The sequence below is a fragment of the Arvicanthis niloticus genome, chromosome 7 (genome assembly GCF_011762505.2).
Source record: "Arvicanthis niloticus isolate mArvNil1 chromosome 7, mArvNil1.pat.X, whole genome shotgun sequence".
NCBI lineage: Eukaryota > Metazoa > Chordata > Mammalia > Rodentia > Muridae > Arvicanthis > Arvicanthis niloticus.
This window is the reverse complement of record NC_047664.1, coordinates 7107479-7121558: the sequence shown is the minus strand read 5'-3', so window position 1 is coordinate 7121558 and position 14080 is coordinate 7107479. Positions and strand designations below refer to the sequence as shown.

The 14080-nt window shown below is 39.2% G+C and overlaps 1 protein-coding gene across 2 annotated transcripts in view; it reads left to right on the top strand.

The window, feature by feature from the left end:
* Unc13c (unc-13 homolog C) overlaps positions 1 to 14080 on the top strand; it is a 478076-nt gene that overhangs the window by 199150 nt on the left and 264846 nt on the right. For both annotated transcript variants that reach the window (XM_076937868.1, XM_076937867.1), the window contains exons 5-6: positions 3417 to 3495; positions 7154 to 7225. In XM_076937868.1, coding sequence (XP_076793983.1) covers positions 3417 to 3495; positions 7154 to 7225 — 151 coding nt within the window. The remainder of the gene's footprint in view (positions 1 to 3416; positions 3496 to 7153; positions 7226 to 14080) is intronic.

Genomic DNA, 14080 nt, shown 5'->3' with positions numbered 1-14080 from the left:
GGCATGGCTGTGGCAGTTATATTATTTACAAGTCAAAACATTTTGAATTACCTGAAGGCAGCAGTTAGCATGATGGATGTGCAGTGGTGTGGAAGGTATTAGCTAATGTATAGTTTATATTATTATGGTTCAGAGGGTGAGAAATGCAGACATTTCTTAGAATCACATTCTAAAATTGGTGTGGATGATATGGAAACTATTGTTGAAACTACTCCCTAGCATGTGAGATGTCTGCCTGTGAGTTATGGAGAAGGTAGAAACTTAGAAGCAGAAGAGGATTCTAACAGGTGTTGGTGAGCTTTGTGAAGGGGGTTGTGCTGAGATAAATGTTTACGGTTCTTTTTCCCTTTCCTAGCCTGCAGCTTTATAAGTTCAGAAGAACGTGTTATGTTCGTAATGCACACACATCACAAGTGAGAAGGTGATATAGGTTAATCTGATTGGAACTTTCTATGATCTATATAGAGATTAAAACAGTATAATCCGTGCCACAGACATACCCAGTTTTTAGTTAAAATCAAATGTTAAAATAGAAAATATGAAGACAAAAAGCTATTCTATTATGAAAAAAGAACTAGAGGAAAAGAAGTAAGTGAAAGAGGGGGTGGAAGAAGAGGTGGAGAGGGAGGAGGAAGAGAAACAGGAGGAGGGGGAGAAAGAAGAGGAACAGGAGGAGGGGAGGAGGAAGAAGAACAGGAGGAAGAGAAGGAAGAAGAGGAACAGGAGGAGGAAGGAAATGAGGAAGAAGATGAAGAGAAAGAGAAGAAAAGGTTGCTGTCACCAATAGCACTTTTTATGACCCCAAATCTGAAGCCTTGATTCACTATGAGTGTTACAGCCCCTGGTCTAGAGTGCCAGTTAGAATATTCTGGGAAACAGCTAAACTTATTTAGTTTGGGGAATTTGGGGGTGGGGGTTGGGGTACTTTGCTTTGTTTGGCTTCAGTTTGTTTTCTTGAAATGGTGTCTTATTCTATGCCACCCAGAATTGCTTTAAACTCCTGGGTTCAACAAAATTATCCCTCTGCCTCAGCCTTCTGTTATCTGGGACAATAGGCACAGGCTACATATCTGGCACATGTGTTACCATCTTTGCCACACAGTGACAAACAGGTTCTTAGGTCTCAGAAACAAAGCATGGCACTTCCCTTCCTTGTCTCCTTTTGTCCATCTTGATCCCTGCCCATACTCCTTCTTTTATTCTATGACCTATGTCAGGCATGTTGGACCTTTTGACATTGTGACATTACATCATCTACACAGTTCATGGACCATGCAACCAAGATCTTTTTTAAAACCTCATATTTTAAAGTAAGCTCATGATTCTGTGTGGGGCCGCATTCAGACTGAAGCTTCTGACTGCCAAGCAATTCTTTAGCACTGGCACCTTGCTAGCCTCCTGCAGCATTTTCCAAGCTTCACACTTACTATATCATTTGATGTTTTATCGCCAAACTTAGTTGTACCTCTATTATCCATTCATTACTGCTTTATTGTTATTACTGATACTTTCTATTACTATTTAATGAGTTGTATGATACATTTGATAATTTATTTGATAATATATTCCATGAAAGGTATTGAAACTAAAACTGTGGCTTCCAAGAAAAAAAAAAAATCCAGCAAGATAAAATTGCTCTCTGTCAAGGTAAAAAGCCACACCAGAGGCCAACTTTTTGTCAGTGGAAAATGGGTCTGTAAAATACCAATAACCTGTCATCAACTCTTATAGGCCATCACAGAGGCTGAGATGCCAGCCTGTCACAATCGACAGGAGTTTGGCTGTTCATAGTGAGTGTGCTAATCCTCAGAAGATGAGCAAAGCTTCAACAGGGATTTATAGACCAAGTCCACATAAAGAGACACTGTCATCAATTTTAGAATATGACTGGCTGTGTCACATGACAAGATTTGATGCAATGAAAACCATCCTTGGAGCTGAGGTGTGTCTCAGTGGGTAGAGTGCCTGCCGAACATACACAAGGCTCTGGGTTTAATAAACAGTGCCGTATAAAACAGGCATGGTGGCACAGACCTGTCATCTCACCGTCATCTTTGGCTACACAGAAAACTGGAAGCCAGCCTGAGCTATGCAAACCCCTGTTTCAAAACAATCAAAACCAAAAGTGAGGAGAGGAGGCCAACCTCAGCTTACCAAACTCACTTTTAAAGAAACCCAAAAGAGTGTCTCTTAAAATTATTTCAACTGCAAAATGATACATTGTTAATAACTGTTTCACAGGTGAGTCTCCTTTTCTCCCACCTGCTTTCACTCTACATAGATAGCTACATTATTTTTTAAGTTTGATAAACAGTCTTTTACGTATTTTCTGTGCATAAATAATCATAGACACATACAGGGTCACACTCAGCTCACAAATATATATCAATTATATATTGAAATATATGTTCAATTATATTCAGTTTTGGTATTTGAACTTAAGCTTTTAAAGATTCATTTTATGTATCTATCTCTCTGTGCGTCTGTGTCTGTGATCACGCGTCTGTGTCTGTGATCACGTTAAGAGTGTATGTGTGTACACAGAGGTCAGAAAAGGGCATCAGCTGGGCTATTGTCTGCTATACTTCACCTATGCCTTTGAGTCAGGGTCTCTCCCTAAACCTGTGGCTTGAATTTTCTAGGCAAGTCCTGTCTATCCATCCTCCTGTCTCTATACACCCCCACCTTGAAGTTACAGGTGTTTGTGAGTCATCTAGCTTCTTGAGGTGCTGGGATTCAAACTCTAGTCTTCATGCTTATACAGCAAGTGCTCCTAACCACTGAGCCATATTGTCAGCCCCTTAGTACTCTTTTTATATATTGAAGTACCTACCTCACTTGTATAATTTGTATGTTCTTGGAAATTCTTTTAATCGATACATTTGAGATGACTATTTAGCTGACCCAGCCTTGTTATTATTACAAAATATAAAAGGACAATAAATTCTTTTAATCTTGTGCATTTATTTGTCAGATAAATTCAGGTGAATAAGTTTAATGCTTGAAAGTTTCCCATGGTTCTTGAGATGCTATTTAGAGCTGAGTCTATGCCAGTGTAGCACACAGAATAAAAAATAATGGAACTTAGATAACAAAGATGGCTTTAGCACTCTTGCACCAAGAATACTTGGTTATGACTTCTGCTAGAGACAGTAACTTCTATGTACCTAAAACTTATGAATCTCCTCTCAGTGATACTGACAGAAAAACAGCATATCCACCTGAATCATCAGCAAGGCAGCGGCTGGAGTCCCACCCTAGATAGAGACCTAGAATCTTGGATCTTTACTAGTTTGCAAATGAAAACCATGGCCTCCATGAGATACTTTCACAGACTTTTATAGGATGAACAGTGGGTACTTTTTCCTTGGACCATGTCACTTTGACTTATAATCATTGTTTCTGTGTCCCATTAGGGCTGGGCGTGGACTGTATGGTATAGATAGCATGCCTGATCTCCGCAGGAAAAAGACACTTCCTATTGTGCGGGATGTGGTGAGTTACTCCTGCTTAATTCTCACTGGCTGCATGCCTTGATGTCTTCTTTGTTAAAATGCAAATCCTTTCTCATTGACTACCTAGCTCATAAATACTTCATAGAGTAAAATATCCAGGGCCAGAATCTGCCATCACTAACACATTCGTTATTTCTTTATGATGCATCTGATGGAAGAAAGGGCTCTAACCTTTCAACAGCTTTTGACATCAGTGGAAATTACAGGTGTTTAGTTCAACTGACTTTATAATTGAGCTAAAAGTAATAGCACAGAAGACCACTTAAGCTTCTGGGGCTAAGCTTTGCTATTCAGTACTGTGGGGGATTTCAAGATTAAATTATGAAGTTTTTGCTTTGGGTTTGGGTTTTGCTTGCTTTTGGTTTGTTTACTTCAACACAGCAAACTCCAGACGTTATAATGGAAACATACAATGATAACCAATCTTCTAACATGTGACAGTTGACTCTAGCTAAATTACTAAGCTCCTCCATCAAAGAAGATTGCAGTGCCCAAGTCTAATGACATACAATGTGTGTGCTAGTCCTGAACATGAATCTGAAGAACCTAACCTCCTCTAAGGAAATATTTTGAGACTCCTCTGAAATGCCAGTAACTGACAGTTATTGTTTAATGTTCTATGAATCATTAAAAAGAAAATGCCTAGACCTGGAGAGATGTATAAGTAGTTTTAGATACTTACAGCTCTTGAGAAAATTTGAGGTTAGTTCTCAGTATCCAAGTTCGGTGACTCACAAACTAACACTAGCCGCATGGGGAATCTGCTGTCCTCTAGAGGTTTCCATGGGCACATGCACGCGCATGCGCGCGCACACACACATACACACATAAACATAAGTGAAAAAAATCTCTCCTGACCCCTGTGGTTGAATTAGGGAAGGGCTGAAAGAAGCTGAGAAGAGGGTGACCCTGTAGGAGGACCAGAAGTCTCAACTAATCTGGACCCCCGAGATCTCACAAACACCGGACCACCAAAAAGGCAGCATACACCAGCTGATGAGGCCCCCAACACATAATCAGCAGAGGACTGCTGGGTCTGTGTTCACTCAGAGATGATGCAACTAACCCTCAAGAGACTGGAGGTCCCAGGGAGTTTAGAGGTCAGGTGGGATGGGGGATTGGGAGTGGGGACAGCCTTGTGGAGACAGGGGCTGGGTTGGAAGCGTGGGATATGGAACAGCTAAACAGTCAGAAGGTGGATTGGGGGGGAGGGATAAAATCTGGAGTGTAAAAAAATTAATTAATTAATAAAAATAAAATTAAAAAATAAATAAAAACGACTTGGAAAACAAAGAAAAAAATCTTAAAAGGAAAAGCCCTTCAGAATGGTAAGTGCTATTGCTGTCAGATCTTACTTTGGAAAGCATGCCATCTCGGTGTAGTTAGCTCAGATTTCTCACTAGCTAGACTTCTTACAAACCTGGTGTGGTGTCACATAGCTGTGATAGCAGTATTTATGAGTGAGACACAAGTTTCTAGGCCTAAATAAGTTAAAACTTTCTGTGAGCATGTAATACTCTTAACAGTTTAATATCAAAAATTACTTTTATGTAAAAAATAATTTTCCTTTTAGCATCAATGTGCATAATTTTTAATACCAGAATGTTTTGCTAAGAAAACCTTCTAAATGCAATGACTTAAATTTTAAAATGAAAGTTATAGGGCTGGAGAGACGGCTCAGTGGTTGAGAAGACATACAACTCTTGCAGAGAACCAAAGTTTAGTTCACAGAACTCATACCATGTATCTCCATAACCACCTCTAACTTAGCTCCAGGACACTCTCTTCTATACTTTGTGGACACGCATGCACACACACACACACACACATACACACAAACACACACAAGATAAATCTCCAAAAAGTTAATTAAGATGGCGCCCTGTCAAACCATACAGTGCAACGTATGCCATCTTGGTATAGTTAGCTCAGATTCTTGTCAGGATAGTATGAGCACTTTAAAAGATTATACTAAGAGATCATTGTTATGCTTTTCCCATTTCTCATATGTTTAAATATTTAAATTTTGTTTTCTCTTGCTCCTGGAATCTTCAGGCCATGGTAAGTGCTTTCCAATTTATTTCATCATTCTCTGCTCTTCTCAGATACACACTGATTTTTATTCATGTGGTAAAAAGAGGACAAGAGCTACTTGGAACAGAGATACTTGGAAATAAGAAGTTTAAGTTCCCATATGTATTACAATCCCAGCACTTGGAGGGTAGCAAGGAATGAACTGTCTGTGAGTTAGAAGCTAACTTAGTATACAGAATGAGTTCTAGGCTAGCCTGGGCTATATAGTGATACACACATGCACACACACACATGGGTTTGGGAGTGTACTGTTAAATTCTCCAAGAATCCAACATTAAGTTCAGTTCTGTGAATCTAAAGTGTATATATACATAACAAATCTAAAAATAAAAGAAATGTAAGATAAATATAAAACAAGTTCTTTATGCTGGTTAGTTTTAACTGTCAACTTGGCACAGCCTAAAATCACTTGTGAGTCTTAACGAGTCTTAATGAAGAATTATGGAGATTAAGTTATCTAATGGACATATATGTGGGGAATTTCCTTGATTGACAACTGATAGGTGAGGATCCAGCCCCTTGTGGGTGGCACCATGCCTTAGGTAGGGGGGAGTCTAAACAGTATAAGAAGGAGGAAGCTGGCAAACCAGGTTCCTATTTTCTTTCCTCTTGACTATGGGCATACTGTGACTAGCTGCTTCAATCCCTGCCTTGACTTCCCCAAAATGATGGATGTTTATTTGGATTTAATTATAATCCAAATAAACTTTTCTTTTCCCCCCAAGATGTTCTATCCCAGCAACAGACAGGAACGAGCATTGTTATTAGGGAGGAAGAAAATAGTTATCCTGGGCTAGACCTTCAGAAGTAACCTTTACAGGTTAGCACAGTGAGTAGAGATGGACACAGGTAACTTACTGATTTTGATGTATTTCCAAGGCCATTTCTGAACAGACAAGCCGGTAGAGATGAAGTCTCTCATCTGACTTCCCTTTGCTCTTGGTAGGGTGACATACCCATATCTCATTTGAAATTTCTGATTTCTAAATTTTTCTGCAGTTGTGCTGTTTCTGATAGCATGGTGTTTTGGTAGGAAGCAGGTAGTGATGGCTGCTTGTAAGCAAGGCTATTTAAGATGTTGTCCATCTGGCACCATGGTACTCACTCGTAAAGGTGTGCAGGATTATGTATCTCCACAAGATATGCAAAATATTCTGGAAAACACCCTGGGAATCATGTAGTATCTGATGCAGTTCAGATCAACCCCCAAGTCAGGCTGGGTAATAACAGTGCACACGTTTCTTAATGGATTGTGACTATCTGTATCCTGGGGCATAACAAAGTTCTAGAAGTCTCTTGCTATCCCAGAGACTTTTAAGTAGTCATATCTCTTCAATGGACTTCAATCTTGTTAAGGGTCAAATGTCAGATTGGGTTTGGGGTCTCTAGTTTTGACATTCAGTGAGTTCCAGTCAAGCTGGTGTGATGCCAAAGCCCTTTTCACCAAAAACAATGACAGCTGGCCTTATTACATCTTTGCTTTCTGAAATGCATACGAGCCACGTTGTCTATATATTAACCCAACATTATCCTGCCTATTTCAGACCCTGGCTGCCCGGAAATCTGGCCTGTCCCTTGCTATGGTCATCAGGACATCACTGAACAATGAGGAGCTGGTAAGTGCCTTGCCAGTTATTAACTGTATTGATCAGATCCTTGGTAGCATACACTTTCTATATGAGATCTCATTTGTCATGCTTAGCCTAATGTCCCAGGAGTGACTGGGAACACAAGGAATTCCTGGTCCCTAACTAAACTTGCTGAGAGCTCTGGCTTCATTACATATGATGCGCACACACCTTTTGTTTCCATGGCTTCTATTCATCCTGATAGAATGTTTAGCTTCCCCCATCCCCCAAAAACTCCTAAAGGTATTTTTACACTGAAATTTTCCTTAACTTAAGGCAGCCTCTCCCTTCTGGTTAAATTGCTAGTTTCCTCTTCCAACATTTCACAGTGACCTTCATGGTATGGTATGGTATGGTATGGTATGGTATGGTATGGTATGGTATGGTATGGTATGGTATGCTATTGTATTGCCAGGCTACTAGATGCCACATAATGAATATTGTTATTTCTGTACACTATGCACATTCTTATACATAAAGTGAAGAACTAGCAAAACAGAAGATTATGGGAATACATATGTGCCTTTCATTTGGCTAACACGGGGCTTAGTGAATAATATCAATGGGCTACTCTTCTGCTCCTTATTAGACTAGATGTGAGGATTTTGCATGTTTCTTCACACAGCCTCTGATGTTCTGGAGGGCAGTTGTGTGTGTCGTTCATTGTTTTCATTAAATTCTCTCTCTCATGGCTGCTGCTTGGAACAATGTCAGGCACAAGGTAGATGTTTTACAAGGTCTTGTTGAATGCAAGAACCATTCTGCTTAGAAGACACAAGGAGGATGCCAAGATCTAGGTCAGCGATTCTTAAGCCTGGCTCATTAGAAGCCCAGAGGGAGCTTCAAAACCTGCTGATGGCTGGTCACTCCCAGCAGTTCTCTAGTAATTGGCTTCAGGTACAGCCTGGGGAGAGAGGACAAGTTAATAATGTGTGTGCCCTGGCCATCCTGCTGCAGGGACTCAGTCCTGCTCACTTAGACAGGGATTTGCTTAAAATGTCTCAGGGTTCTTTCTGAACCTAATTACTTCTGAAGGGAAGATATTTTCCTTGTCTTGGGTCTCAGGACCCAAGGTAACCTAAGAATATTTTAACTTTCCTGGAACTAATATTTCCAACTTTTCTCTCTCTGCCATCCTCACAGGACAAACATGCTATGAATATTTCTTATCTCCTTTTAACTGTCATTGTACCTGGCATCTACTAACAATATTTTTCATATTTTTGCTTTGCTTCCTGTCATTGTCTTTTTGCATCTTTAAGCTCTTTCTTAGACCTATCAGAATATAGCCCCCCATACATGTACATATACTCACACATATACATGCATACACACATATACATGCATACACATATATACATACACATACAGAAACATACACACATATACAGGCACATACACAGACACATACACATAGACACACATATACAATCAGACACAGAGACACATATATACACATATACACATAGTCATACATACACACACTCTCACACACATACACATATACATGCATATACATATACACAGATATATACACACAAATACATACATACATGTGCACACATGTACACACATGCATGCACACACACATGTAGACACTTCAGTGCACAGGTGCTCAGTAAGAGTTGTGAAAGGATGGAGAGACCCTTGCTATTCCTTATACACATTCATCAGATACATCTTGATACATTTTCTGTTGTGGCACAGGATTAAAAATTCTGTGACTATATCCTCGGGTCTTTTTCTTACCTATCAGGTTTATGATATTCTGTAATATTTGGAGTATAATTTAGATACAACATGAAACCTTCTACTTCTGGTATAAGAGAAAAACTCATGGAATCCCAAGAAATTTGGCCATTTTCTTTTGAGGAAATAAAATTGAAAGATTTGACTAAGAACTTCTATATTTTGACTTTCTTATATTTTATTTTTTAAAGGTTTTTATTTATTTATTATATGTAAATACACAGTAGCTGTCTTCAGGCATCTCATTACAGATGGTTGTGAGCCACCGTGTGGTTGCTGGGATTTGAACTCAGGACCTCCGGAAGAGCAATCAGTGCTCTTAACTGCTGAGCCATCTCAGCATCCCGACTTTCTTATATTTTAAAAGATGGCATTCTTCTCATATTGTAACTCAGTGGCAGTGTTTAACCATCCCTAGGCCCTGGATTTAATCCCTGGTAACCCCAAAACAAAACAATTACAACCAAAAAAAAACTGTTTCAAATCCTTCAGCTACTATCACATACCATTTCATTTGAGATGTGAAGACTTATTTCAGCAAACAGTAGAAGTCAGTGGGATGCCTCGTGCTTCTTGAGACCCAAGACAAGGAACACATCTTCCCTTCAGTAAATTACCTATCAATCTATTTGTCAGCAACCTAAAAATACCGCCTTTCTTGTTTAAAGGAGCCCTGAGCAGAGAACTTACCTGAGGGTGTTAGATAGATGAATGGACTGCATTAGCTTCCTCTCAAATCCACCATGCTTATTTCCCTGGGGCCCTTGTCTTGAAAGGTAATGAAATATGACTTGTGTAAAGCAGGCATATTAAATGTCACTCCTGACAAGCTGTCAGGTTCGGTCATTACATGGGCAAATGACACAAATACTGAAGTGAACGATTTCCATGCTGCATCTCTGAAGTCTTCTGGGCACGCCCAACTGGAAAGCATAGCCTGGGCACAAAAGGAGTCATCTGGCTGCCTGAGAGACAGCAGGCGGTGGCATTCCAGTATTCTTCAGTACTAGAGAGACAGACAGTCAAAAGCACAGTCACCTCTTCCAAGAAAGGAAGGGCTCTAATGTCTGTAGTAACACACAAGAGACAGTCGGCTTCATACATAGGAATGTCTCCCTGTCTCCTGGCAGATGAGGCTTGGATTACTTTTTAGAAATGCTGAAGTGGAAATTAGCAATTGTGATCCAGTTTAAAATTATGTCTTATTCACAAGTACTTATACTGATCTGCCGTCTGTTCTTATAAAGGTGTTTTGTTTTGTTTTGTTTTGTTTTGTTTTGTTTTTTCCTCAAGTATGTGTTTGCTGGAAATGTAACTCAGGTCCAAGCAGCCAGCTCTGTGAGACATCTCTCCTGCAGTACTAGAAACTGCCCCAGGCCTCACATACACTAGGACTATATTTTGCCACTGGCTGTCAATCCCAACTTCCTTTTTCTACACTTTAGATTTCAATTTTGTTCTTTCTCAACACAGTCTTTAGCTGTGGCTCTTAGGGACACAATTCCACAGTTTAGTAGCTTGAAGACCTAGAACAAGTCACAAATACTCTCCTGGCCTCAAGTTTTTAATATGTTTACTAATATAAACATATTATTTTTCTGTTGTATATATTATACAAGTATATAGGGTATATATTTATATCCATACACACACAATATAACATATATAACATATGCATGCATATGTACTTTTATGTATATATTTACATTCAAAACTCAAAATAGTCTCTGGTTTATCATATCCTTGAACACTTGTGACACCCATATGAAACTAGCTTTGAAAAAAACAGCTCAGCAGCTTCCCTTTTCTTGAGATCTAGAACTGTTTGCATGAGTGAGGTGCTGTACCAAATGTGCCTTAAATCACCAGAACTTGATGCTTATTTGAGTGTCACTTCTGCATCCAGTCATTTCCTGCACAATCGCATGTTCTTTAAACACTAATTCTTGACTTGGCTTTGAATACTTGTGTCAATTATTGAAAGTTGTCTTCTCTCTGCTGGTATAGTCATCATGGCTGGTGGTAGGAATTGTCTCTAGGCCACACACACTAGGCCTGTACTTTGCCACTGGCTGTCAGTCCCAACCTTTTCTTTCTATTCTTTAGAATTCAATACTATTTACTTGGTTGTCTAATTAAAATTTGTAAAGACATGTGTCTTTACAGTCCTATTGTCATCCACTTGTATTTTCTCAATTTTAGAAAATCAGCCCTGTAAGAAATTCATCTTTACTAACACTGGGTCTTTGTTTATTCACTTTTCTTTTCTTTGTTTTTAATCATATCTTTCCCTTATTTGCCCCCTCCCTTGCCTGTCCTTTTATTTTATTTTATTTTATTTTATTTTATTAAGGTCTCATTTCTATAGGCCAGGTTGGCATTATGTTGAGCAGCAATCCTCCTGCCACAGCCTCCCAAGTGATGAAACTGAAAAGCAGAGCTACCGCACCCAGGGCTATCACATTTATTTCCTTGGTTAGCTGTTTTGATTCATTCTTTACTTGCGTTGTACTTACTTTAAAACTGATTCCCTAGTTTATAGATTTGAACCTATTTTATATTTTAATTTCTTTTACTAAGCAATTAAACACAAAGGGGATATTTATGAAATACAGAAAATAAATATCAACAATTATACATCCACATTTGTATCCATTTGACAATAGTGAATTCATGGCACATGTGTCATCCTGTGTCGTGTTGTACTGTCCTTTGGCCTTCACATCACTCCATGTATCCTTTTCACTCCCTGTATCCTTTTCCACCCTCTTTTGGAGTTACACCCAAAATTTCTTTGGGCTATGATAATTATCATCTATAATGTAATATGATAAGTAAAATCATATTATTTACTTAGATTTGTTTTTTAAACTCTACTAAAACCTTACCTGAGTAAGTATTAAGATCATAGATCAGCTTTCCAAGATGGCTATGTGTTGCAGCCCGAGCTGCCCCACGCTTGGGGGCCAAAATGTCGGGGACTGCTCTGTCAGTGTTGGAACCCGCACTGCCAAAAGCCTTGGGGGTTAAACTGTTAGAGGTCGAACTACCCCAAGCTGCTCCAGTCCGTGGGTCAGGGTTCAGCAAGAGAGAGAGTGAGGATGGATGTGAAGAATGGAGACCAGACAGAGTGTGATTCAATCCTGTTTATTCTTCAGTCTCTCTTCCTAGTCCAAGTTCCAAGTCTTCAGTTCCTAGTTCCTAGTTCCTAGTCCCTAGTGCCTCCAAGTTCCAAGTTACTTCTTCCAAGTGCTAAGCGCCTAATGTCTAATGCCTAATTCTCTGTTCTTCCTCCAAGTGCCAAGTGCCTAATAACTAATAATAATTTCTTCTGTCTGCCTCTCACCTTTTATATGTCTCACTTCTAAGCCACACCTCTAAATCATGCCTTTAAGTCATGCCTTTAGGCCTTGTCTCTAAATCTGATCTCTAAGTCACGCCCTTAAGTCACACACCTTTAAGTCTCACACACCCAAGGGAAAATCCTGGGTATCTAAAACAAGATGTTATCAGAGTGTGCTCAGCCATTGTAGGCTATTGTAATCAAATCTCTTGTCAGGGTATATGGCTGCAAGGATGATATCTGCCTTCTGTCAGCTCCCCACAGCTATACTAATGAGTTAATCCACTCTGAAATTGTGTTGTGGGGGGAGCTTACACTTGTAAATTTGTAGTAGTGAACTTCTTGTTGAAAGGACATTTCAAAAGTCAGATTGTATCACCTTGTATACAGTGTTCACTCTGTGTATCTCACTGATGCTTGTGTCTATAAATAGTAAACCTGTGCCACCAGACACTCCTGCTTTTTTCCTGAAAGGTATGAGCTGAGAAGAGTGTAGGAACACTGCTTCAAACACGAATCATACTTCTCTTCAAGCTATCATGAGACTCTTTTAGAGAATATAAAGTTGTTGATTTACATAGAGAGTGAACGCCATAGAATGCTGTGAAAATGGACCTTCACTGGCTAACAGTGTAGCAGGGAACCAGGAAAGAGCATGCATGATACAGAGACAGCCAAGCTTTGCTTCTGATGTATCTATTAACATTGGAAGATGCTGTACTAAGGATGGCTTAGACTACCAGTCACTGCTTTTGGCAAGAAGTCTGATTACTATTTTTCAGTTATTTTATATTTTTATGATACTTATAACAAAGAAGGCTATTTATTTTTGTCCAGTGTCCTAAAGCTTAAAAAAATAAGATATTAAAGAAACATCTTGGTTTTTCTCTCAGCACAGAGATTTTTAAACCAAACACTCACTTAGGATCTGAGCAGCCTATTCTGTCTCCATGGCTGTAGAGGCTTTTCAGGACATGAGACAATACATTCTCCCCTTTAAAGAGTCTAAGCACTGTCTGCACACACCAAAAATGGCCTTTCTTGTTAAAATTTGTTAAGCAATATAAAAGTAATATTGTTGTTTTCCTAATTTTACATAGATAAAACACTGGAAGGGCATTCATCAAACCTAACTCAGGGAAAAAAAATCTTAGTTATATAATTTTTATTTTTGGTTTCTTTCTATTTGATAAATTATGTTATGGCACATGTGATTTATTATAATTTGTTAAATATATGTCTTTTAGAATGTAGTGTTTGTTGTGAAAGGTTCCAAAGGTTTAAAATAAATTAGTGTCTTAGTCGGGTTTCTATTGCTGCAATGAAACACCATGACCAAGAAACAAGTTGGGGAAGAAACGGTTTATTTAGCTTATACTTCCACGTTGCTGTTCATCACCAAAGGAAGTCAGGATTGGAACTAAAGCAAAGCAGGGACCTGGAGGTGGGAGCTGATGCAGAGGTCATGCTGCTTACTGGATTGCTTTCCCTGGTTTGCTCAGCTTACCTTCTTGTAAAACCCAGGTCTACCAGCCCAGGGATGGCCCCACTCACAATGGGATGGGTTCTCCCACATTGATCACTAATTAATAAAATGCCTGACAGCTGGGTCTCATGGAGGAGGCATTTCCTCAACTGAGGTTCTTTTCTCTGTGGTAATTCTTGCCTGGTTCAAACTGACACACAAAACAAACCAGAACAATTATCAACATGCCATTAGCCAAAGTATCACATGATTTTATAAAATAACT